This window comes from Xenopus laevis, chromosome 9_10S (assembly GCF_017654675.1).
Source record: "Xenopus laevis strain J_2021 chromosome 9_10S, Xenopus_laevis_v10.1, whole genome shotgun sequence".
In the NCBI taxonomy this organism is placed as follows: domain Eukaryota; kingdom Metazoa; phylum Chordata; class Amphibia; order Anura; family Pipidae; genus Xenopus; species Xenopus laevis.
This window is the reverse complement of record NC_054388.1, coordinates 41,831,969-41,858,707: the sequence shown is the minus strand read 5'-3', so window position 1 is coordinate 41,858,707 and position 26,739 is coordinate 41,831,969. Positions and strand designations below refer to the sequence as shown.

The following is a 26,739-nucleotide window of genomic DNA, read 5'->3' as shown; positions in this document are numbered from 1 at the left end:
TAGCCCTGTAATGGTGCACAAGATCCAACCAGCAACCATGAGGTAGGAACAATATCTTTTGGTCTATCTACTTATACAAGGTCTTTCAGAGAAGGCAGCACACGTGCCTGCCATTCAGTTGATTGTGAATGATCTAAAAGTATTCAAGCATCTTTCTGTCCTGCTCTCAGTAAGGCTTTTATGTACTTGGCAGCCACATGCAACGAGGCTTCACAAACAGGTTTCATAAATAATGCTTATGATATTTAACTCTTTTCATTTTCTTACTGCCTGTGTTTATACAGAGCAAGCACAGGAGAAGGTTAAAGGGTTACTAGCGCCAATTCCCCATTATTTACAATTAAAGGTAACGTATGTCATTTACATTTTGCCCTTTTTAATGAATCATTTGGCAGATGGTTTATAGTTAGGAATGTACCACCTTATTTCTTTTTGTACCTAGTCCAAGAATATCTAATTCATGGTCCCTCGTTGTTTGTTGGCAGCCTCATGTCCCACTGGCAGATAATTCCCGATACTTTGCAAAATGAGCTGCTGCCAATCTATCCATCTAGCACAGTAGGATGGAGGTGAATGTCCTGCCCTGGTACCTCCAGCTTAAAGGAGAAGGAAAGTCAAACTTAAGCTCTAATAGAGGAAGTAACGGAAAAACTATTCGCAATGTGAAAAGTTATGCCTTTGCGCAAAGTTTCCTTTAAGAAGCTGTGTGAAGATTTAAATGCTGTGCTGAAGAGCCCCCATTTTTGCGTCATAATCACATAACCCCTTGTTTCCATTTAAAACAATTTAATACTTTATTTTCTGCATACTGGGAATCCGATTGATGTGAAATCAGGAGTAAAATGGGTTGAGTCACATCATTTGTTAGGGGTTTTGTTGTATTTCAAAGTCAAAAAGCTTTATAAGTCTATAGCGTAACTTCTTGCAATAGTATGTGTAAGACGTTTTTTAATCAAGCCCTCTCTTCAGCATATGCACTTTAATTTGATGTCCCTCGTCTTTTTTTTTTTTTTTTCTTGTCAATTTTTGGATATAAATCCGCCACTATAAACTGGATCATTGGTCTTAACGATTTGCTCTGCATTATGTACAACTGGTTTATTTTTTTTTTTAAATTCTTTAATTTCCGGTATTTAGTTAGCATTCCATAAAGGACACCCTTGTGTTCATGTAATGAACTGGTGTTTTAGATGTTAAAATTTCTCTGCGGGTTGCAATATCTTATGTTTGAAGATGAATGTCTCTTTTATTTTAAACAACTGTGGAACATAAATATATTCATTTTAAGAAGCCATAAGGGAGACTCACATACATGCACAAATATCATTGGGTGCAGTATCTGATGAAGGCCTTAGAAGTGCTGGAACATGGTCACCGGAGTTTATATTACTGTTAAGTTTATGTATGATTTTTTTTTTGGTATGCTATCAAATAAAGATTTATATTTAAAATAAGACTGATACATTCAGTTAATGTTCCTTGTTTCTACAAGTTGTCAAATGGATGGCACAAAACATGGACTGATTTCTCTCACTGGTAACTATACACAATCTCATAATTTAAAGGGGCAATAGACCCCCTTGTTCAACATAAATTCAATAAATAAGGCTGGTGCCAAGCATACTTTTTGCCTATTGTTTTAATCTATGTTATCTATTGAGCTAAACAGGGAACTTGGGAGTTCCTCCATGTTTGGTAAATAGATAGTTAGGGGCTAATTTATCTAAAAAACAAGTTGGCATTTTATTCTCGTTTCCAGAAAAATTGCAGAGAAAGACAGATGCAGAAAAAAAGTATTTTTTAGACTTCGAATAATTTGTTTTTTATTAAAGTAAAAAAAAAAATCAGAAAAAACACTGCAAGTAAAAGCTGGTGAGGTTGTGTAGAAGTCAATGCTAATATTTTCCAACAACTTTATTTTTCCAGTTTATTAAAAATAAATATTTTTTCAGCCTTATTGAAAATAAGTGTTTTTTTTCACCCCAATTTTTTTCTTACATAAGCTAGCATTCCAGGAAAAAAAGTCACAAGTTTTTAAGGGATTTCTTTCCTGCAAGATCGTAATTTGATAAATCTGATCCTTAGATTACCAGTGTATAACCCTCTCCCTTCAACCTTTGTGGTCAGGCCACACAGGGCATTTTGGGGGAGATCTGGTCGCCTGCGACTAATCACCTCGTTTTTGCAGCGACCACTCTGCGCCGGCTTAAATAAAAAAAATCACACGCGGCGGTTCGTTTTCCAAAGTCGCCCGAAGTTGAAGTCGCCCGAAGTTGAAGTTGTGATTAGCGCCAGTGTTTTTTCATTTTAGCCGGCGCAGAGTCAGGGAAGGCGTTTGGGGAGATTGGTCGCCGCAAAAATGAGCCGATTAGTCGCCAGGCGACAAAATCTCCCCAAAACGCCCTGTGTGGACTTACCCTTGTTGTGCTTTGTTAGCAGGAGTCCATTATGCAGAGAGATTATCTGTACTCCAGGAATCATATCAGCCTTGCAGGAAACAAATATGGACACTTTTCCTGTTTAGCTCAAGATATAACAAAAAGCCAAGATTTTTTTGTGATTAAAACAATAGCCAACAAGTCTGTCCAGCACAAGCCCTATTCATTGCACTCATGTTAAACAAAGGAAAATGAAATTAAAGGGACAACAATGCGAGAAAAAAAAACCTTGCAAAGTAGCATTTTAAATGTTTTATTCATTGTATAAAAACAGAATATATTTCATTGCTACATTTTATATAAATAATATTTCAAGTAATGTAAAATGATGTAACAATCAACAGGCAGTTTGGTAACCCATAGCAACCAATACGCGGTATGGTTGCTCTTAGACTAGGACAGATTTTTCTCCTGTTGCTCAATATTACCCAAAGCCTTGGAAAAAGTGAATTATAAATACATATTTAAACAGTTTAAAAACATTAAAAAGGCACACACTGCAGTATACATTAGGATGATTTGGCCCTCAAAAATACTGAATCAGACAGCAGAAGCTGAGGATACACTACCCACATGGAAACACTGAATTAAGGCAAAGTGTAACAATCATAATGTTCCTATAAGTGGGAAAGAGAATTGCTAAGTGCACATTTCTTCTTTAGCATACAGTGCTAAGCCATGTGTGAGCTACAGTGTTACTCCTAGTCTTATACTCCAAGGCTAGATCTCCCAAGAACTGCATTATATATATATATATATATATATATATATATATATATATATATATATATATATATATATATATATATATATATATATATATATATATATATATATATATATATATCCAAATATAATAGATAATGAAGAAAGCAGGAAGTAAATTCCAACTTTCAGTACCATGGACTAAAGCCCTCCCAATGGGGAAGATGTGGAAAGCTGTCACACTTCTAGGATTGCAGCAACATTTTGCATTAATCCCTTCTACTGAAGGATAACCTGATTTAGCATGCATGAAGAAGAATAAATACCATTTGGGTTTTTAGAAGAGCCAGCATTAAATTCTGCTGGAACTGGTCCCTAGAGTCTCCCAGCCAAGCCAATTAATGGAAGGCTGTTATAATAAGGAACACTGCAAGTTTTGGTAAGGGACGATTGAAGAAGAGTATTGTTATTTGGAGTGCAAAGTTTCTCTCTGGCATAGAGTGCTAAGCCATCTGTGGACTACAGTGTGCCATCCTCAACTTCATTTTAAGTTCTTTTAATCTATTATTGTGTCACTGTGCATACACACAGACATATATATATATATATTACAATTTCCTTTATAGTACCAGAGTATAATAGGTAGTTCAGAAGGCAGGAATTGGATTCTAACTCTTAGTACCATGGACAGAATCTGCAAAGCTTTTCACACTTCCTGGGCTGCAGCAAAATGTTACATCCATTCCTCTTTTTGTGGCTTCTACAGGATTTAGTATACAAGAATAAGAACACTATTCTAAATAGCATTGGGTTTTAGAAAAGCCAGCACCCAATCCTTTTGTATCTGGCCCCAGAGTCAAGCAGTCAAGCCATTATAAAGACTGTGGCCAGCTCTGCTATTGACCTTATTGAATACCCTCTGTTCTTATTTTTTCGTCCTGAGTTTGTAGGATCCAGCCTGTAGCTAATAAATCTGCAAATGTGATCTACCCCTGGTCTGTATCATAAAAATACATGATTTTGTTCCACCAGAAAGCAAGGCACTAGACTACATAGACTTTGGGGGACTGCCGACTTCATATGCAGAAGTAAGCAGTCTTGCTTGGCATTTGGATCTATTCCAATTTGGCCTCCTGTGTGCTGGGTCAAATTGGATTCATCCAAATATTTGACCCTTGGATAGCGTCACAGCATTTCCAGTCACCCAGTCTTGTGACGTCATGAAAAGCAAAAGAATTTTCTAACTTGTAATGATCAATTGAATATCTTACGATGGAATAAGCTGTCTTTTGGTTAACCCCATTCTCAAAAATACACAGATCTGACAGCAAGTTTCTAAACTCCTGCAGCAGGCATGTATTGTTTGTCCAGGGCTCCATCACTTTCGCTGTCACTACTCTCTTCCACTGCTTGGGACTGGGACCCCACGAGGTCAAATTCCAAAAACTTTGTCAGTTCTTTAGCCACAGCTTCAACATCACTTAAAAATCGAAAAGAAAATATGAGCTAAAAAAATAGGAAATACTTGGTCTGTTGGGCAATTAGTTGCATGAAGTAAACATGACTAGAATGGAATTGATGCTACAGGGAATATTTGTTACTACACTCTATCAGTGCACAACCCCCAAGCTAAAGGTGGCCATACATGGGTCTCGTTGGATCGAAGACTGCATCAGTTCGTTGGTGTGGCCCTCGATCCGACCACCTATATTTTTAGCATTATGATACGATTGTTGGGCCCCTAGTCGATCGGATCAGCCTGATATCTCCCACCTCAAGGTAGGCATATCAGAGAGCAAAGTAGCCAAACAAGCGAATCTTTGCGTGTATGGCCACCTTTAGATTCAGCATCCCAGATCACACTGAACATGCTATGTGCCAATAACACACTAAAGATGTTCAAACAAGGTCCAAAATAGGGAGCAGCTGGGGGCAACTTTGATGGCCAGGATCAGTACTGTTATAGGGTTGCCGATTCTTTGGGCTGGCAGTTTCACAAATTTCACAGTCAGCACACTCACCTCCAAATTACTTTAATGCGATGCGCGTCCAACGGTTTCCAACCTCAATCCGTTCATCGAACCAAATATAGTAATAGACGGCACCAGTCAGCGGTTTGTTATCTTAAAATGCCTTTATTGGGACATAGGCTCTGACCCCAAACACCCGGGTGTTTGGGGTCAGAGCCTATGTCCCAATAAAGGCATTTTAAGATAACAAACCGCTGACTGGTGCCGTCTATTACTATATTTGATTCTTTGGGCTGGTACAATCAATTATGAACTACAGCATTTATAGTGACATTTTTAGGCTTTTTAAAGTATAATTAAACGATCATGCAGACTAAATGAACGTATATAATGCATTATGGACATTTTTTTTTATTACCGGCCCTTTAAGAGAATTAAGTCCTAAACCGACCCCATCCCATCCGCAATAATAGTTAGGTCTTTGTCTGGCACTACACCAAAATAAAAGGCATATCTGGAGTGACACTTAGAGGTAGACAACATTTTCCATTCTTCTTTGAACATTCACTCCTAAGAGGCACAGTTATGGGTCTGGGTGCGAATACTGCTCCAGAGGGAATGCTAGAATCACAATAGCTATGCATTTTGGCCATACAAGCATTAAGCTATTCTATTACCTTCTGGTCCCCAGCACAGCGCTTTGTGTCAATGGATGGGAGATTCCTGTCACAAAGCGCAGGACGATCACATAACCCTTCCCAAAGTAGCGCACTCTCTCTTCTTCAACATTGACGTCTCTGATCTCCTTCAGGAGTACCACCACTGAACAGGAAGAAATAAAAAGACAGGAAGCTAATGAATGGAAGTGGTCTATTTAATTTTATTTTTGCCTTGATCTTGCCCACACAGACTTCTGTCACCTCGAAGTACTGCTTACATCAGTGGTCCCCAACCTTTTTTTTACCCATGAGCCACATTCAAATATAAAGAGAGTTGGGGAGCAACACAAGCATGCAAAATGCTCACGGGGGTAATAAAAAGGGCTGTGATTGGCTATTTGCTACAGGTTGCTCACGAGACACTGGTTGGGGATTAGAGGCTTACATTTTTTTCGCATTTCCCCCCCTTCATCAAGTTTCATTATCATCCCTGAAGAACTTCCTAGTTTGAAGCTGACCTTGCTCCTATCCTCCTTTGCATAGTGTCAGTAGCTTCTTGTATATGCTGTACGTAGTGAGAATGGCTTTTCCGCTCTTTTTATCAAAAATGGCATCCTGCAGGCAGAGTAAAACCATGTCACACAAAAAGAAAAAAAAATCCCCCTCAGTTTCCTAAATTATAGTTATAATCTCAGCCATAATGCTGGGCAGGACTGCTGCTTACAATGGGTACCAGGTAGTAGATCAGGTGGAAATTGCTATTGGTGAAATGCCAGGGGAAGATTTACACTGGTAGTTAGACAATGAGTGCAGCCTATCACATTTACACTAAACACCACAAACTTGCTCTATGTCTGTCCAGTGTACTTTGATCTATACTAATGCAAGCTAAAGTAAACGTAAAATGTCATCACCTGTGTGGCTCTAACCTAAAATACTAGAGAAAGGCATCAGATATTTATACACCACTCACCTCCCAGTCTTCCAAATTCTGAAGAGCCACAAAGGCACAGCCAGCCACATAAAACAGCTTCCACAGCCAGGTATCTGTTGTTAGAAAATGTGGTGTTGGGTATTGCAGCCTATGTAGAAAAAGACTGAAGGGCAAGGACGACAGGAGTGTGGATTCTTACCTGTGCTGTAGTAGGCAGCAGCCAGCCCCACGGATAAGATTCCTGAAGAAGAGTAAACAGTCACTGAAAGAAAACCTTGAGCTAAAAAAAATCCCCCCTGTCCTGGTCAAAAATCATGGGGAAAGAAAGAAGGCACACACCTCCCAATGGGCATAATGCAGCCCCAAGTCATTCTGGGAACTTTTATTACCATGCTTTGTGCTGGCATGAGGAATCAGGGTAACTCACCCACAAGAAGCGACCAGGACCGTATGCTGGGATTCCTCTTGAGGTGTAAGAGGGTTCCTGTCCGGCTCTCTACCTGCATATACATGGCTTGCACTCTCCGGCTGGGGGAGGTAATTGGCACATGTACAGTAAAGAAACGTACACAAATGAGACATTAAAGGCATAGTGTCATCATATGTTTTGTTGAACAACATTAGTCACTCCTCATTGTGTGCTAGTATGCAAATCTCAGGACGCCTGTGCCTTCCTTTATTACTTCCCAACAGAGATCTTGTATTAGGGGAAAGGGTTGGAAAAGGGGAAGTTAGAATGTGAAATCTGAAAATTCAAACAGGAAATGCCAAACAGACCAGGTTAGGAAACAGCAGCGTGCTATTATAATCCTGATAATTACTGGCCCTCACACAGCCACATTTACAAAGTATCTGTCCACACAAATGTACAACAGGTTCAAGTGATGCCAGTTCCATTATACAGGATCTGTACCCCAAGAATTTCCTATACTTCCCTTCTGCAGGAATTCATCCATACCCTCTCTATTGCCCTTCTGTAGGAACCCCCAAACTGTATTGCCCTTCCGCAGGAACCCACCTGAACCCTCAAACGTATTGCCCTTCCGCAGGAACCCACCTGAACCCCCAGACTGCATTGTCCTTGCGCAGGAACCCACCTGAACCCCCAAACTGTATTGCCCTTCCGCAGGAACCCACCTGAACCCCCAAACTGTATTGCCCTTCTGCAGGAACCCACCTGAATCCCCAGACTGCATTGTACTTCTGCAGGAACCCACCTGAACCCCCAAACTGTATTGCTTTTCCACAGGAACCCACCTGAACCCCCAGACTGCATTGTCCTTCCGCAGGAACCCACCTGAACCCCCAAACTGTATTGCCCTTCCGCAGGAACCCACCTGAACCCCCAAACTGTATTGCCCTTCCGCAGGAACCCACCTGAACCCCCAAACTGTATTGCCCTTCCGCAGGAACCCACCTGAACCCCCAGACTGCATTGTCCTTCTGCAGGAACCCACCTGAATCCCCAAACTGTATTGCTCTTCCACAGGAACCCACCTGAACCCCCAGACTGCATTGTCCTTCCGCAGGAACCCACCTGAACCCCCAAACTGTATTGCCCTTCCGCAGGAACCCACGTGAACCCCCAGACTGCATCGTCCTTCTGCAAGAACCCACCTGAACCCCAGACTATCCTCTATTCCCCATCTGCAGGAACCACCCCTCGAGTGCGACCTCATTAACAGCCATAAAACTATGAATGAGCCTCTCAGTTGACCAGAGATGACTTACCTATATGTGTATTCCCGGCTTTACTCTCTGACCCGCCTGATTGGTAGGAACTACGCTTCCTGCCCAGGGAGTCTGAGCCGCGGTGCATGCTGGGACGCTGGACACAACGCAAAGGTCGCTTACTTCCATATCTCAGCACCGGAGGGCACCACTTGGTAACAATAAATTCTCTAGCGATAGCCACGCTAGCGAAACAGAGAGAGTTTGTAAAAATCATGTGATCACGTAGCCCTTGTTGTGTAACGTTGGAAGGGCGGAAGTTAAGCTATGATTGGTCCCTGCTGGAAAGCACTCCCACCCCGAGTTGTGATTGGCCAGGTGACGCGCCTATCTCTAAAGGTGGGCAGGTATGTTGACAAAGGGCTGGTGACAGAAGGATGTAGTGTGGCCTTGGTGCTTCATTGGTGGCCACCTGTTTCTCAGGTCACCCCTCATAGGCTCCTCCCAGTCTGGGCCAAAAACCAGAGGCACGGGGGAGCCCTACAGCGGAGATGAAGTGTGAAAACTGCACCAAAACGGTATTAAATGTCTATATCATGGGTCTTTCAGGTGACTTTAACCCTTGGGACTGAACTGGAGTCAAGCTATCAGACTGTTTCTGAACAGCAGTCAAGCTATCAGACCATTTATTTCAATGCACACAGTCAAGCTATCAGACTATGATGATGCCACTGTATTTTAGCTCAAGAGACGTCCCCGTATTCAAGGAGCTGTCCCTGGATCAATTTTGTCCCATAAAGTCTACCCGTTACGCCTGTGAGTCCCAATAAAACCGGGGCCGCCATTTTGTTTGTTTATGTGCATGCACCCGATCTAGGGCGCGCATGACGTCACGGCGCGCTGAAAGGAAACGTCGCCGCAATAGTAGGGAACATCCCGCTCTTGTTTTGTTTAATCTGCCTTTACCGAGGGAAAAAGTTGTGAATGAAGCAGAGCGTCAAAGAGATAGACAGAATGTATTGCGGGGTGACAGAAATGGCAGGGACTCGGAGAGTCTGACAGGGATGGCGGCTCTTGCAGGAGGGTGAGGGCGATGAGGGAGCGCGTCAGGGATCGGCACAGGTGGATCAACAAGGGAGATGCTTGAGGTGCCTGAAATATTAGTATTGGTAGGAGAGATGTCGACAAAAGGGTTGCTATTAGGGTAATTACGGTAGACAGGGATGTGAGGATAAACCTGATTAGGTTTCTTATGTTTTACATCTTAGGCATCAGCCGCCTTTACTGAGGGAAATACCGTGATTGGTGTAGAGCGGCAAAGAGCCAGAAAATGTCTGTATTGTGGAGAGATGAATATGCAGAATTGGCAGGGACGGGGAGGGTCTAAGTGCGTGTGACAGGGATGGCGGCTTTTACTGGAGGGTGAGGGAGCGCATCAGGGATCCGCACAGGTGGCTCAACAAGGGCGATGCTTGAGGTGCCTGAAATGGCAGGAGAAATGTCGTAAAATTGCTGCTATTAGGGTAATTACGGTAGACCGTGATGTATTGGACGAAGCTGATTTTGGTTACTTATATTTTATATAAATATAAATGCATTATAGATTATTTATATTATTTATATTTTTATATAAATATAAATGCATTATAGATTATTTATTAGTAAGACCACAAAAAAAAGAGTAAAATGAGGGGATGTATTTTGATGCTTGAATACAATGTTATTAGTAGGGATGAAACTGTGTATGTGGCATATAGAGACACCCAAAATAAAAGTAATGTATATGAATTATCATGGCTGTGACTTTTATTATTGGAATGATTCAATTTATTTTATACATGGTGACAACAGCAAATCGTAAGGTCACTCCAGAAAACCTACATTTTAACATTCTAATAAATGTAAAATGGGTAATTATGCTTTTCTACTCCTCACAACCAAGCTCCAAAGCTTTCCTAAACATGGAGACATATTTATTAGTGTTTGAGCAATTGGTTATAGACAGCGCAAGTGAGTTTCTGAAGTGAATCGCATTTTCTATTATTGATTACTTTGGCTGATTATTACAGAAGCAAACTTGCTGGGAAAAAAGCTTTATTTATTTTATCACTTATTTTACAATCTGTTTGCTAGTAAGCTAATGGGTTATACCTTCTATAACCGAATACTCATTTGTGCAGGCTTGAGCAATAATAAATAATATGCTCTGAGATTTTTGTAAAACATTCTGAAAATTGCCTCATATCTTGCAATTTACAGCAACTTCCACATGTGCTCCCACAAACAGACTCATTTTGGGCAACTGAAAAAGTACACTTTAGGGTAGAAAAAAAATTGAGTTGAGTTTGAAACATACAACCTTCAAGTTCATTCCTTTTATCAAATACACAATTCTCAAACTTCTGCTTGATCCTGGGGGAAAGGTGAAATACCCATCTGTAGCTCTTTCCAGCGGAAAATCTTTTCTGAAGGCAGCCAGTCCTGACAGTATCCAGCCAACAATACAAGACTACTTTTATGAGGTAGCTTGTATATTAAGGGTATTTTTGCTATTTCCACTAGGGATGCACCGAATCCAGGATTCGGTTCGGGATTCTGCCTTTTTTCAGCAGGATTCAGATTCGGCCGAATCCTTCTGGCGAACTGAATCATAATCCTAATTTGCATATGCAAATTAGGGGCGGGAAGGGAGATTGCGTAACTTTTTGTCACAAAACAAGGAAGTAAAACATGTTTTCCCCCTCCCAACCCTAATTTGCATATGCGGATTCGGTATTCGGCCGAATCTTTCACAAAGGATTCAGGGGGTTCAGCAAAATCCAAAATATTGGATTAGGTGCATCCCTAATTTCCACATTAGGAATGGTTTTAGCAGTGCTGAACTTCATCCTAGCTCTGGATACTAATAGGACATGTCACATGCAGAAACATTAGGAACCTCTTAGTCTCCTTAAGAATCATTAGTAAAGATATTCCACCAACAAGTAAGTCTCTTGGCTGCACTTACTGCTGACACCAATATGGCACTGGACAGGGTCTTCTTTACTAACAACAGGTCTTATTAGGCTACTGCTCCTACACTGAGCCTTGTGTTCTATAATAAAGACAACAGGCCAGGGTGTTGGTTATCTTTGCATGATAATTCCATTGATTCCACACGAATTACATTGTATTGCGAAATTCGAATATTTGACTATTTATTAATAAAATAGAGTATGTAAAACTTGGACGAATTTTACCGATTCGAAAACTGAAATCGAATTCAACCAAAAAAGAATCGAACATCAGGAATGCTACAAACATCACTAAATTGATTACTGGACCTTTCCCATTGACTTATACAGTAATTCGGCAGGTTTTAGGTGGGGAATCGTCAAATTCAAAGTCTTAAAGGGCCAGGGTATGATAAATCTCGAAAATCTAATTGTCGTTGTTTTAAAAACTCAAAACAAGTTTGGATAATTCCCTAGATGAATTTGAGAATTTTGATCATAAAAAATTAGAGAATTTGAATTTTCAATTCGACCCTCAATAAATCTGCCACTTAAGGGCAGATTTATCAAGGGTCGAATTTCGAAGTAATGGGAGTTTTTTTGAACTCCCAAAACAAAAATTTAGTTTTTTTCCTGCGGGTGAACAGACCATATTCAAATCGTTCGAATCGAAACATCTTATTCGATCGAAGTCGATTCAAAGTTTTTTTTAAAAAAAACTTTGATTTTTCAAAGTCCACCAATGGACTTCAGTTGGGTTCTAGGAGGTCCCCCATAGGCTTAAACAGCAATTCTGCAGATTTTAGATGGCGAATGGTCGAAGTTGAATTTTCAAAGAGACAGTAAGTACATGATACATTTCGATATTCAAATTTTTTAAAATTCAAATCAAATTTGTACTATTCCCTTGTCCAGTACACAAAGATAGCTCAGAATTCCCCCAAGTGTCCTTTGACTTTTTCAGCAGTTACAATCCATTCCAGAAACTGAACTTGTAGCTCTTGTAAAATATAATGTGTGAGATTCTTAAGGGTATTATCTTTTATCTATATAGCAGTGATCAGATACTTATCCCTTTTCATTACTACTTATATGCAATGTAGAAGTCAGCAGTTTCTGTAGGAGGGACTAGATCCATACAGAATCCCTTCATTGTATGAGAGCTGTTCTCTTCTTTTTTCATTTGGTTAGGGGATGCTATGGCATATGCACACTGAATATAGAACCACTAAGCATAAAAATATGCCAAACTTTGTGCACTTTACACCTGATTTTTCTCAAACCTAGCACTAATGCAGCCATTGCCCCTGTAATGTGAAAGAGGCAAAATGTGCGCAAGAATTCAACTGAGCCCTGTACTTTACCTGCGAGTAAGGGGACAGGGGTCAGGGAGTAGGCAGCCGTGGGGCAGGGGGGGGAGGGCCATACAGAGAACACAACTAAGAACTGAAAAAGCTAAGGGGAAGAGATGACACCATCTCAAAAACACCTTTTTATATATTATCCCATATGTCTTGAACATTTCATGCCTGTTGTTTTGTCCAGTCCATAGCCAATTCAGCCTAAATCAAACCATGCCCTGTTCCATATAGACCCCCCCTATGAGTATGAATATTGTTAGTTCCTGAAAACAACTTGCTGGATGACAGATCTATACTTATGATGTGATAAACTATCCTCGTATCCCTTTTCCTTCCACTCTCACCATAATAACCTTGCATTCTACAAATATACTTTACTTTACTGGAAACTCTTTCATTTCAAACCTTAATTATGGTACCATACATTTAGAAAAAAAATCTGTACAATGAAATAGTGAAATGTTTAATATATATATATATATATATATATATATATATATATATATATATATATATACACACACACATATATTTATATATATATATATGCATAACCATACACACACTTATGAATATGACTTTTGGCACTGTGAGTTACAGCCAAGCATTTTATCTAAAGAAGACAACCAACCAATAGCACCAACCAATATAGTATTGCCATAGTAATGTCTTCAGCTCTCAATTGCATGCTTGTTGCTCCATGGTAAACCCAATGATGCCCGCATGCCACTGCTGGTGGTCACATGACACACCTAGCTTAACTGTTACCAGCTGGTTCAGACCAACCGCCGTTTGGACAGTGAGTAGGAGAGAATAGGAGTTTTTGATCAGCGAATGCTAAATTTATCCAAACCGTGAGTAAAAATAAAAAACCGTATAGGAGGAGTAGTATAGGAGTAAAGACAAACATGGATTTGAGTGAGAGAAGGAGATGTCCGGCTGGACAGGTAGTGAAAAGCTGCATAGAAGGTAAGACCAACAAGGATTGGATCAAGGAGTCAGGAGAAAGAAAATCAGATGCAGCAAATGATAAAAAGATTTGCAGAAATGCACAGACAAGTCTGGATAGGAGCATTAAAAGGAGATGGAGAGTAGAGAAACAGACAGAAAATAAAGAGAAGACCATTAAAAGGATAAAAAATGAAAAAAGACAGATTGAAAAAGAAAGCCAGGCAGAGAAAACCAGTGAAGATGAGAAGATTAAAAGGAGAAGATTTGAAGGAGGAGATATAGAAAAGGAAAGCCAGGCAGAGAAGACCAATGAAGATAAAATGATTAAAAGGAGAAGATTTGAAGAAGGAGAGATAGAAAAGAAAAGCCAAGTAGAGAAGAAAACTAGTGAAGGTAAGAGCATTAAAAAGAGAGCAGTTGAAGAAGGACAGTTACAAAAGGAAAGACAAGCAAAGAAAAAGTCTAGTAAGCTTGAGAGAATTAAAACAAGTCAGGTTGCTAAAGACGATAAAAAAATCAAAGAAGACAACAGTAAAGAAAGAAATTTAGAGCAAAATGAAGGGAATAGCAGAAGATCAAGACCAGAAGACCTATTAGAAGGTAAGGAAAAGACATTACCCTTGTTGTATGTATTTAATAGAGGCATATACTGTAGGTACATAATCACTGAATGTGAAATTACTCAGTGCCGTTATAAGCACTTTTGCTAAGCCCCTATAAATATTACAAGCATGGGACCTGTTATCCAGAATGCTTGGGACCTGGGGTTTTTTCCGGGTAAAGGGTCTTTTGGTATTTTGGATCTCTACACCATGTCTACTAAAAAATTATTTAAACATGAATTAAACCCTATATGATTGTTTTGGGTCAAAAAAAGATTAATTACATCTTAGTTGGGTTACCTTTACCTTTATTTTTTTAAAATATAAATTATTTGATTCAAATGTCTATGGGGGATGGCCATACAGTGATTCAGAGCTTTCTGGATAATGAATTTGTGGATTACTTATCCTATACCTGTATTATCCATTAGGATGAACATACACATTTCTTTAATTCCTAGCTGAAATTGAATCTAAGTCCCCAGCACTATAACTGTTGTCCCACCATTAATAGTATATGGGCTATTGTAAATTGAAAAAGTGCTTATAATAGCAGGCTGCGCAATTTTACATTGTACTTATGTACATTTTATGTCCCCTTCAACCTATCCCCTCACTTGCTAACAAACAGCAAACTCAACTGCTAATTTCCCTATATAACTTGTGCTGGAAAATTCCCATTGATCCTTTATGCAACACTGACAAACGTAGGCACATCCATTTCTGGATAAAGAGAGAACGGCACGACTCCATTTTGGGCCCTGTGAACAAATTTGGAGAAAGTAGAAAAAACATGGCACTTTGCAGTACAGCTGTTTTCTACAATTTGCCCCTCACATTTGTAAATGAGCCGTTCGGTCATAAAATGAGGTTGCGAGTGGCCATACATATAAGTGGGTAGGTATCACCTTCTCAATTATATGTTATACTGTAAATAAGTACCTCCCAAGAAACCATTTATACATTTAAAAAATACATTTAAAATACATTTAAAAAGTTTGTTTTGATTTTCATATGTATGTTTGTTTTTTAACATATACTATTATGTACATTTTATAAGTTTTTCACTAAAAAAAATTGAAAACTGCAGCAAAATTAGCCAAATGGCGAAAAATTAGCAAAATACATTACAGTCTATGGGTCACAGCGACTTTTTGTTAGCAAAATATACTCTAGTCCAAATGGGTGTTTTTTCTCACTCCAAGTGCATTGAAGTGAATGGACATTTTTTATGATTAATTTTTTCGTGGCAGATTTTTGCTGCAGTTTCTTGAAAAATCCACCATTGGCATAATTTCATTACAAATCCATGTGTGTTTAAAAAATTGGCTTATCACTACAGTTTGTGGTGTGATCTGTTAATGGAATTTTTTTCTCTTTAACAAGGTGGAAGCATACAGAAGAGACCCCGTCTGGACATTGAAAGACCTGCTCCCCTGGATAGTAACAACTACAAGTTCCACACTGTACTGGGACAAGGAGGCTTTGGCCAGGTAAGTGAAGGATTTCCCAAGTCATGAAGCATGTTTGCATAGCAAGTTACATTGTTTCTGTCTCTATGAGAGACCCCATGATATGAATCTCTTTTCTTATTTTTATTAGGTGATGTTGGCTTCTTTTAGACCAAATAAACAACTGGTGGCAATTAAGATCTTGAAGAAACAGAAGAACGACTGCTATTCCATCGCTAAAGAAGCTCGTGTATTGAAGATCAGCAGAGAATGTGCATTTTTATGCCAATCTCATGCAACTTTTCAGTCAGAGGTAAAGCATACTGATCCTTATGCACAATAACAGGTTAAAACAGCACTTTGTATGTGTCTCTGAGATTTAATTCTTGGAACTCGCAGTCCTTATTTTCATCTAGTACTAACAGCATAATCTACTTGGTCATTGTCAATATATTCTTGTTGGTATAGAGTGGTGGTACCTTCATGGGGTGTATTACAGGGGTACTTATTTAACATTTAAATATGTTAAACAAAACCTATTGATTGACTCACTTCCTGAAATGCACCCACACAGCTCCCAATACTGCCCTATTTGCCCTGTTAATGTTGATGCAGTTGGGGAGGGGGTATGAGATCATTGCAGGGGGCCCAAGTTACATAGATGGTTTTGTTCCCCTTAAACAAGTCCCTTTAGCCCTTCTTTTAACCAGCTCTATTTTTGTATAGTAATGTCTCATGTCTCACATTCTTCTAACCTGCACTTACCAGCTTGAAGCCTTCTTTGTCCTGGAGTATGCCAGTGGGAAATCTTTATGGCAAATGATTATGCGTGAAGGAGGTCTGCCAATGTCGACAATCATGTTCTACACAGCAGAGATGGTGGTTGCCCTCCAGTTCCTGCATTCTAAGGGAATCATTCATCGGTCAGTAAAATCTCAGTGTATTGTGTTTGTGTTCTTTAACACTTGTAAAGTTCTTTGAGGTCAGCTAATAAAATACAGTTTGTCTGGGGGGGATTAGATGCGGCTACTTATCAACTATAAGTTGCAATCGTGTAGAACACTCTATTATGCCCTCAATGAATCAAGAGCAGTGGCACACAGTGGGCTTTGTTGTACGCTTAATTTAAATTAGTTTATCACCTTCTTTTGTGGTAATTTTTAACAACAATTAACTTTCTTAAATAGAAGGGAATGAAATATGTGATCGCATTTAACTTACAAAGACTTCACTTATGTGATAAAGCTTGACCTCTTTCCCAGAATTCTTTCTATATTTTTCTGAAAGTAAATTGTTCTTATGTTTAACCTACAGTGATCTGAAGCCAGACAACATATTAGTGGATAAAGACGGCCACATAAAGATCTGCGACTTTGGCATTGCAGAAGAGAACATCTTTGGCCAGAGGAAGACCTACGGCTTAGCAGGAACCCCTGGATATCGGGCACCAGAGGTAACATAATTTGTTGTAAAATATTTACAATATATGCATAGTAGCATATATAATAGAAAGGTGTGTATCAAAAAAAAATGAGAGAATAGTATCAACATCTTTGATGATCCCATTCCCATCTATCCCAATCTATCACCTAACAAATGCTGGCACAATGCCAATTCAAGCAATTTAGTTTCTTAGAATCTATTAGGGTCCAGTTTAGATGTTAGAATTTTCACTGATCTGAACCCAATGTGACCTTTCCATGATTACAGGTATGGGATCCGTTATCGGAAAACCCTGTATCCAGAAAGGTCCAAATTACGGAAAGGCAGTGTCTCCCATACACTCCATTGTATCCAATTAATCCAGATTTTTAAAAATGTCCTTTTTCTCTGTAATTATAAATCAGTACCTTGTATTTGATCCAAAATAAGATTTAATTGATCCTTATTGGAAGAAAAACCAGCCTATTGGGTTTATTTCATGTTTATATGATTTTCTAGTAGACCTAAGATATGAAGATCCAAATTAAGGAAAGATACATTTTGCCAGAAAACCCCAGGTCCTGAGAATTCTGGATAACAGGTCATATACCTGTATTGAAATGAAAGTGAAACTGTCAGTCCCAATGTTATAACCTTTAAACTTGTATCAGAAAATAGACCAAATTTGTACTATTAACATTTAAACATGCCATACTTCAATATATTTATTAAACAACAGGTTAACAGTACTTCCCACCTTAAAATCACTGGTGGCTAATATAAGGCACCCCTCCTGATGCAATTAAACCTTAATTAACACAAAGCATTCTAAATGGCATTTAATACATTTTATACAGCACAGAAATGTTAGTTATAGCTACAAAGTCTTATATGGGATCTTAGTATTAATATGTACTTTGTAACTGCAGAACTGTAACTCATCCAGCTGCACAGGCTCCTACTGTGGAAACACATTAATCCACTAGTAATTCCTGTTGTACATCCAAAACTCCAGTGCAAATATATCCAAAGCTTGTGTGATTCAGTTTGTTAGTTGTCATAGAATGTTAAATTGCAAATTAAATTAAATGCGACACCCCTGGCGTCTTTTTCCCATTCTCATGTGTTCCTCCTAATTACCCGCCAGTGATTTAAGAGGTGGATTAAATTTTTAGGCCTGTTGCTTAATAAATATATTTGTTTTAATATTGAAGTAAGGCGTGTTTAATTGTTAATATTACATGTAGTTAAAATAAAATAATAGTTAAAATAGTCCATCCCTTTTCTGATGTAGTTTAGACGTTCCAATATGTTGCAAACAGACATGTCAATGTACCCTTGTAATTAACTTTCAATGCTTGGATCTCTTTACTACCACAAATATAAGGCATAAAGTTGTTTGTTGCTATAATTCATTTTATTTTTTTTCTTTTCAAAGATTCTATTAAATGAAGACTACAATACAGCCGTGGATTGGTGGTCTTTCGGGGTGACAATGTATGAAATGGCCACAGGTGAATTGCCATATTCATCATCTCGCAGCATTTTAAGGCAGCGATATATGATTTTGAACAAAACACCAAAATATCCATGTTATATGAGCGAGGAAATGCTGGACCTCCTGCCTAAGGTAAATAGATATACTGGCATACTGCTTATGTGCCTGCCAATAATGCAGGGAGTTACCTAGTATAACATCTGCAAAACTCTAACATATGACCATGTTTCTCTTTAGCTTTTGGAGATTGATAACACCAAACGAATTGGACAGAATGGGAACATCAGGGAGCATCCTTTCTACAGCACTATCAACTGGGATGATCTGGAAAATCGAAGACTGAAGACACCTTTTCAGCCAGAAATGGTAAATAAATGTGATGGAGCAATCAATGTCTTATCAATACTATTTCATGAAACAGTAGGGCAGAGGTCTTCTGACTTATTATACATGTATGATTTGTATGAAAACATAGTCATAAGCATCACTCTCCCTTTGCATAAGACCCCTGTTATTATTGGGATGGAGGACATGTCAGTTGCATAATAACACCAGGCAACTGAGTTCATCCTTTTGTTCCTTGTAGTTAGGAAGCCCTCAGTGACTAATAAGATGTGATAACAAATTACATTTAACCACTAGTGAAATTAATACAAAATTCTGCCGTGTGAAATGTTGTATAAAAGGTTAAGTTCTTTTTCTTTGTTCACAGCCATCTGCGGACGACTTAGATGAATATCCGCTAACATTCTCCCCTCATAGTTGCAATGAAAAGAATTTGAAAGATTTCTCGGAAGTTGATCCCAACTGGAATTGGCAGGAGTAAGGCATTACCTCTGTTCTAACATGGGATACCATCATTAGTTGCTGCCTGTAACAACCTGAGGCCTTTAACATCTGTGGCAAGCTGCACCCCTAAACAACCAATCCACCTGTTGTACCAAACCTAAACCATCTCCTGTGAATGTCACCTGGTTCTACCATCAAAGCCAGCACCAGACGGGATCTCTGACTGTAGCTTCTAAAGGATGGAAAATAGGAAGGTACTATGGTAAGGTTACATCTTGAATGAAAATTGCTAAATAAAAACAGGTTAACCCCACCCTCCCCCAAACATCTGCCTCCCTCCTATTCCCTTACCTGTGATTAACCCCTATCCTAAGTGGCCCACTCCAGTGGCATAACTATAAAGGAAGCAGACCCCATGGCCGCGGGGGGCCCGGATCTACTTCCTTTATACTGTCTCCCTCCTACTCCCTACTCCCTTATCCCTGATTTGCCTCTTTTTTAATCACTAAACCACATCCCAAACTTCAGTCTCTCTCTTATTCTCTTACCCATGATTGACCCCTTTCCTAAGTGGGTCACACCAACAGCATAACTATAAAGGAAGCAGACCCTCTGGCCGCGGGGGGCCCGGATCTGCTTCCTTTATACTGTCTCCCTCCTACTCCCTTATCCCTGATTTGCCTCTTTTTTAATCACTAAACCACACCCCAAACTTTAGTCTCTCTCTTATTCTCTTACCCATGATTGACCCCTTTCCTAAGTGGCCCACTCCAGTGGCATAACTATAAAGGAAGCAGACCCCATGGCCGCGGGGGGCCCAGGTCTACTTCCTTTATACTGTCTCCCTCCTACTCCCTACTCCCTTATCCCTGATTTGCCTCTTTTTTAATCACTAAACCACACCCCAAACTTCAGTCTCTCTCTTATTCTCTTACCCATGATTGACCCCTTTCCTAAGTGGGTCACACCAGCAGCATAACTATAAAGGAAGCAGACCCTCTGGCCGCGGGGGGCCCGGGTCTACTTCCTCTATATTGTCTCCTCCTACTCCCTTTCCTCTGATTTCCTTCATTCATAATCACTTCACAATACCCCAAACATCTGCCTTCCTCTTATTCCCTTACCTGTGTAACCCCTTTTCTAAGCAGTGGTGTAACTATGAAGGAAGCAGACCCCCTGGCCGCGGGGGGCCCAGGTCTACTTCCTCTGTACTTTCTCCCTTCTGCTCCCTTACCCTTGATTTCCCTTCTTCCTAATCTCTAAACAACACCCCAAACTTCTTTTTCTCCCTTATTTCCTTACATGGCATAACTATAAAGAAAGCAGACCCTGCGGCCGCGGGGGGCACAGGTCTACTTCCTCTATACTGTGTCCTCCTTTTCCCTTTCCCCTGATTTCCTTATTTACATTTCTCTCAATCCCTTTCCCTATTCCCAGCTTCTTTACCATCCACTTTTAATCCCTCCAGGTTTTCTTCCATACCTTAAACCTAGCACTTCCCATACCCATGCCCTCTTTGTCCTCTCCCCAACTTCTCTCCCAACTCTTCTCTGTGAGTGTGTGTGCTCTATGTATTTGTGTGTGTGATTGAGTGTAAGTCAGTTTAGTCATTTGAAATGCTCACCCATTTGTTGAACAGGAGAACACTGAGATATATTTCTTACTATTATCCACTAGTATTTCTAGGTGCGTCTAGAGTCATTTTACTTGCAGTCCATAGCCAGTTCAGAGGTCACTGTATTTGTAGAGCTTGCATTAATAGCGCAGCAGCTGCTGACTGTACTGCAGGTGAAATTGGATTAGAAGCACCTTCACATGCCCCTGTGTGTATCATCCTTACTGTTCTCCTGTTCAATGAATCAGTTACCAGTGCCAGGATATTTTTATAACCTGGTACTTTCCCAAATGTATGCTAATACTGAACCAACCCATATGCCCTGAAGGTAGCATTGTACTTACTGTACAAAGCTACTGGTTTTAGTAGAATTAGGAAACCATTGATCCAGGGATTATACCGATTGCCATTTTGGAGTCAGGAAGGAATTTTTTCCCCCTTCTGAAGCAAATTAGAAGCTGCTTCAGACGGGGTTTTTTTGCCTTCCTCTGGATCATCTAAAAATTAGGTAGGATTTGTTTCAGCAAAAGGTTGAATTTGGACACCTTTTTTCAACCAAAAGATCAGTGCCACACCTGGCTGAGAAAGCTCCCATTCACTCCATGGTATAAGTGCACTGACAGTCATGGAACAGATTTTGGTGTGAAAATGTATATTTATGCTTCTCTGCACCAAAATCCACTCCGTGTGTATCAATGCACTTACACCATGGAGCAAATGGGAGCGGATCTGCTTTTTCACAGCCTGGTGTGGCATTAGCCTCACTACTAAGTAACTGTGTCAGTGCACATAAGATAATTAAAATCACCATTAGAATATAAATTAAACCAACTAAAACAAAATCTCCTAAAAACAAAAGGGGTACTAAACTGAATCAAACAGGAGGGGGTTCAGTGCTGGCTTTTTCAAGCCGGCAATTGGCTACATATGAATCTAGGATTAGGGACTATTCCAGCAAACCACAGCAATTATATTAACTTTAATATACCAATAGCTCACTATGTGATTTGCTTTAATATGCATGTATGTTGTATGGCTTTGTGAGACGTATGAGCATTGTAAAAACAAACCCAAGATATTGAGGGCTGTGTCTGGCATAAAATGCAGGGAAGAGCTTGATTAACCAAAACGCTGCCTAGTCACCACCTGTTTTGTACCCCCAAGTTTGAATAATTTGATCAGCTAAATAGGGACATCATTAGTCATTCACCAGTATTTAAAATCTAAAATCCTTACTTGTTAGGGGAGTATTGCAGCAAACCATATGGTTAGCCAAACAGCAGAGGTATAAATCCCACGTGCTCTATGCGTCTGAATGTGATTTTACAAAATAGTCAATGTATGTGTGATGAAAGTCAGTTTTGTGTCTGAATGTGAACTTAAAAAATCCCAGTGAAGAGCTTTAGGGACTAAATAGGGAATCATTGCAGCAAGTCATATGGTCAGCAAATCAGTGAGGATTTCATCCTCCTTATGCCTATGATCGCCAGCTGATTTTCTCCAACAAATAAAATTAGCTAGCGTATGTTTGAATGAAATCCAATATGTGTATGTGGGAATATTTAGCTTGTGCCTCTCAGTCATTACTGAGCAGGAAAGGTCCCATGACGGTTTGTCACTCAGTGCTGGACCAGCTAGGGAACTATTGCAGCAAATTATAGGGTGAGCCATTTGCTGCAATAAATGGACAGTAACAAGAGTTGAAGCCTTGACGTGGCGTTACTGCTCACATGGGTAACCATGTGCCAATTCAACCATTTATGAGGCTGTGATAGTGATTGTGGAGTATATTTAGTATTTAGACTATTGAACAATTCTTCATTTTACTGAAAAACTAATCTTACGCTTACATTTTGTTTTCTAAGCTATTTTTATTTTAACTGAATCTATGTAGAAAAAAAGGAAATATACAGTTTGCAAAATTATTCAGTTCCCACACTTTAATATAATGTAAAGTTGTCTTTTGGCGCAATAACAGATTGAAGCACTTAAGTAAGCATATACCAGCAGGAGACTTGGACTGCCAACAAAAGGGACTGGGCTTCCTACATAAGGTGGGAGGCTGGTTAGGGTCAGAGTTTTGGAGGATGAGGGGATAGGATTGAAGGATCAAGGTATTTCCAGGTGGGATTGAACCCTAATTGTAGGGCAATTATTACAGGAAAATTAAACCTAAACTCATTAGGAGTGGCAAAACTTGAAGTACCCCTGTTTTATGACAATCTGTAAGTTTTTCTCTGAATTGACAAGTTTAACTTTCTATATATGCCGCAACCTTTTTCCCAGATTTAGACTTCTGCCTGCACAGTAGAGTAAAATCAGTCTTTCCTGATGAAAAGCAGCTCTTTAGGAAGGACCAATTCCGTCATTGCTGCACTCTGCTTATAGGGAGTGGAACCAAATAGAGCATTTCTGATTGGTTTGTCATTGATAGCATGTGCCGTGGATAGAGTGTTTCCTACTCTATTTTTGGGACATTTTTACTACCTGTTTTCTTAGTATTTCATTGAGCCAGTTAAACAGAATCAATTTCTAGGCAACTACAAGAAACAGCTGCTAATCTGCAGGTTTAATATAAAAGCCTTCATGAACTTCTTCCTCTGATTCTACCAAAATATTTATACAACCATTCACTATTAAATTCAAGTTATATAAATTAATTGAAATCAATCTGGACCAATCTGTGTTTGGAGCTTATTAATGGTATTCACAACAAATATGTATAAAAATAATTTGCTGACCTCAAAGCAAGTGTCAAATTGTGATAATGAACGGTCAAAACACAGCACTCTACTTTTCTTGCCTCTCTTTCATTACTAGCTTCATATTAGGGGTGGGTTGATTATTACAGTAGTTAAAGGGGTTTTTCACCTTTAACTTTTAGTATGATTTAGAGAGTGATATTCTGAGACAATCTGCAATTGGTTTTGAGTTTTTAGTATTTCTTGTTTCTTGAGTTATTTAGCTTTTTATTTAGCTTTTTATTTAGCAACCTCCAGTTTGCAATTTCAGTAATCTGGTTGCTAGGGTCAAAACTACCATAGCAACCATGCACTGATTTGAATAAGACACTGGAATATGAACAGGAGATGGCCTGAATGGAAACATGAGTAATAAAAAGCAGCAATAACAACTAGAAAGGGAACTTCAGGTTGGTTTGAAAAACATGCAAAGTTTGCATTAATATTTAAAGAATGGTAGGAGTTTAAATTTAAACCAATGAAAGTCTATAGGTTAGATCTGATTGGCAGTTGTTGGCTCCGCCCACTTTTCTAACCTTGAAACCGTAGTCACCCAGTGAGTGACTGTGCAAAGTTTTGGAACCCAGGCACAAATAATGTGAGAATGGGAGTGTTTTAAATGTAAAACAAGGAAATTCAATGGATGAAATCTGATTGGCTGTTAGTGGCTTTGTCCACTTTTACTAACCTTGACCTGCAGTCCACCAGTGACCAACCGTGAATAGTTTGGGGACCCTGGTGTTAATACTGTAAAAATGGCAGCAGGTTCAATTCCCCCATTGAAAGTTAATGGGTGAAATCTGAATTGCTGTTTATAGCTCCACCCACTTTGGGGCATCCAACAAAAATAATCTTTTCATTCAGGTTGACCCCATGACTATGTGATTCCAGTTTTGCGAGTGTAGCTTCAAAGATGTAACACTGGCAGCAGTTTAAATTTCTCCATTAAAGTTAATGGGTGAAATTGGATTGGCTGTTGTTGGCTCCTCCCACTTTGGGTCACTGTTTCTTTCGAGGGGAGACCCCATGATTATGTGATTGAAGTTTGGTGAGTTCAGCGTCAAAGCGGTAAGAGTGGCAGCAGCAAATCGGGGTGTTCTAAGTGGCTGAAAATATACAAAATAAACAAATTGTTTAACCAGTATCTACTGCATTTCAGAAGGTTTTATATGAGCTTACGGCTGTAACCGTTGGGCCCGGCTGCGCATGCCCCAGACCTTCAGCAAGAGGAGTCAAACACCAGAAAAACTTCAAAAGAGACTGGCACAAGCCTGGACCCACGAAGTAGTAAAGCTGGAGTCAAGTTGTAAAAGAGTTAAAAAAGCTTATATTTTATTTTCCATAATTAAGAAAACAGCCCTGACACGTTTCGTGTCTACCAGGGACACTTACTCATAGGCTAAACATGAAACAATTCATTATTCTCTATAGACTGATAGACAGCTGTACACAGCTGATAGACACATACATAGAGAATAATGAATGTGGCAGAAGCAGGAATGAGGTGAGTGTAGCGCAAGACTTGGAGTCCAGGCCCTTGGGCAGGATAATATTATGGGATGTGTATTTCATGGGGACCTGACAGAACGCTGTGGAAGGCAGTGCAGGCTGCAGTGACACATACACAGAGAATTAGGGATTCCTGGGTAGGAGAGAGCAGAATGCGAGACATTTGAAGTCATTTTCCCCTTCTTTGTGCACGGACAGTAATTTCCAGCTGGGGCAGCTCAGAGCCAGACACTGACAGTGGGAAATGATTTAACAGGCGCGGGTGGGATTAGAGCGGAGACTCTTTCTCCTCACACAGTCCTTCTCTTTCCCCTGTCACGGGAGAGGGTGGGCCGGAGCGGTTTATGTTGCTCACCCGGGGACCCAACTACCTGCGGCAGATCACAGTGCCTGGGGGCCCCATTATCTATATTATAGACTAGAACGATATGGAGTAGTGACCCGGAGCCCACAGAAGACACACACTTTTAGTGTCACAATCACACTGTGTATAGTGTCACACTCCCTGGCACAGATGTGATAGTAACACAGAGTGAAACACAGATGCGCCTCTAATACAGCAGCAGCTTTTAGCAGTGTGAGAGTGGAGCGGGCGCAATACAGTGTGGAAGAAGACTCTGGGGAAGCGAGGTTTGTCTCCCCCGGCTCCGGAGCTCTTCCCTGGTATGTGGCAGTGCAGGAGTGGGAGGCAACGGTGAAGTTGGCCCCGTGCTGTGGGGGTGAGGGCCCTGCACTCAGGCTTGGGGCACATCGGGGAAAACTTTGCCAGTTTGGAGCATCAGTCAGTGGCCAGCAGGATCAAGCAGCAGAGAGCCAGGGAGGAGAAATCGAGCGCCACTGGATGGATGGTCGCCCTGTCCCCTTTTCCAAAGAGGAGCGGAAGCTGAGTTATTTCTTAATAAAGACTTTGCAATTTTAAAGTATAATTTGTCTTTGTGTTATTTATTCATTGTGTACTAAGGAAATCTTTTTTTTCAAAAAATTTGATGTTACTGGTCCTTTAACAACATCAATTATGACCTTTAATATAACATCATCAAAAGTGCCAATATTCCTTCCTTAGGTAATGTGTGATTAGCTTAAGACAGGAAGAATCTATATTGAATATTTCTCATGTGTTTGACTTGCAGACTATAAATGGAGGACAATTCTACTATCAATTTTGTGTAAACATGAACTTATAGTTTTAGTCATAAGCTTAATTGTATTTTATTAGCAGTGAGCAGTGTCAGCCACAAGTGGGAGACATTTATGTTTCTGCACAAACACAACATACATCCAGCTATAGATGCAATATACATTTTTAGCTGCTTTTTTTAAGAAATTGGGAGAGCGTATTAAAAGGGAAAAAAAATCAAAGCATTCAACCCTGAGTCAAAATAATGATTAATCCAATAGTGATGCAGTATTGGAAATAACGAAATGCTAAG

General features: G+C 39.8%; 2 protein-coding genes and 1 pseudogene across 2 annotated transcripts in view; 2 read left to right on the top strand and 1 right to left on the bottom strand.

Moving 5' to 3' along the window:
- Positions 1-4,472: 4,472 nt before the first annotated feature.
- Positions 4,473-8,575, bottom strand: LOC108702832 (annotated as a pseudogene).
- Positions 8,576-8,782: 207 nt separating this feature from the next.
- narf.S (nuclear prelamin A recognition factor S homeolog) overlaps positions 8,783-26,739 on the top strand; it is a 71,916-nt gene continuing 53,959 nt past the window's right edge. Inside the window, exon 1 of the mRNA XM_018238548.2 lies at positions 8,783-8,955. Within this exon, the coding sequence (XP_018094037.1) occupies positions 8,929-8,955 (27 nt within the window). The 5' untranslated portion in view covers positions 8,783-8,928. The remainder of the gene's footprint in view (positions 8,956-26,739) is intronic.
- Positions 13,620-19,952, top strand: LOC121398767 (protein kinase C delta type-like). The gene is made up of 8 exons (XM_041578021.1): positions 13,620-14,282; positions 15,671-15,777; positions 15,887-16,048; positions 16,504-16,658; positions 17,050-17,188; positions 18,596-18,787; positions 18,893-19,021; positions 19,368-19,952. Exons 1-8 carry the CDS (start codon positions 13,640-13,642, stop codon positions 19,479-19,481), a joined length of 1,641 nt encoding a protein of 546 aa, XP_041433955.1. The 5' UTR covers positions 13,620-13,639; the 3' UTR covers positions 19,482-19,952.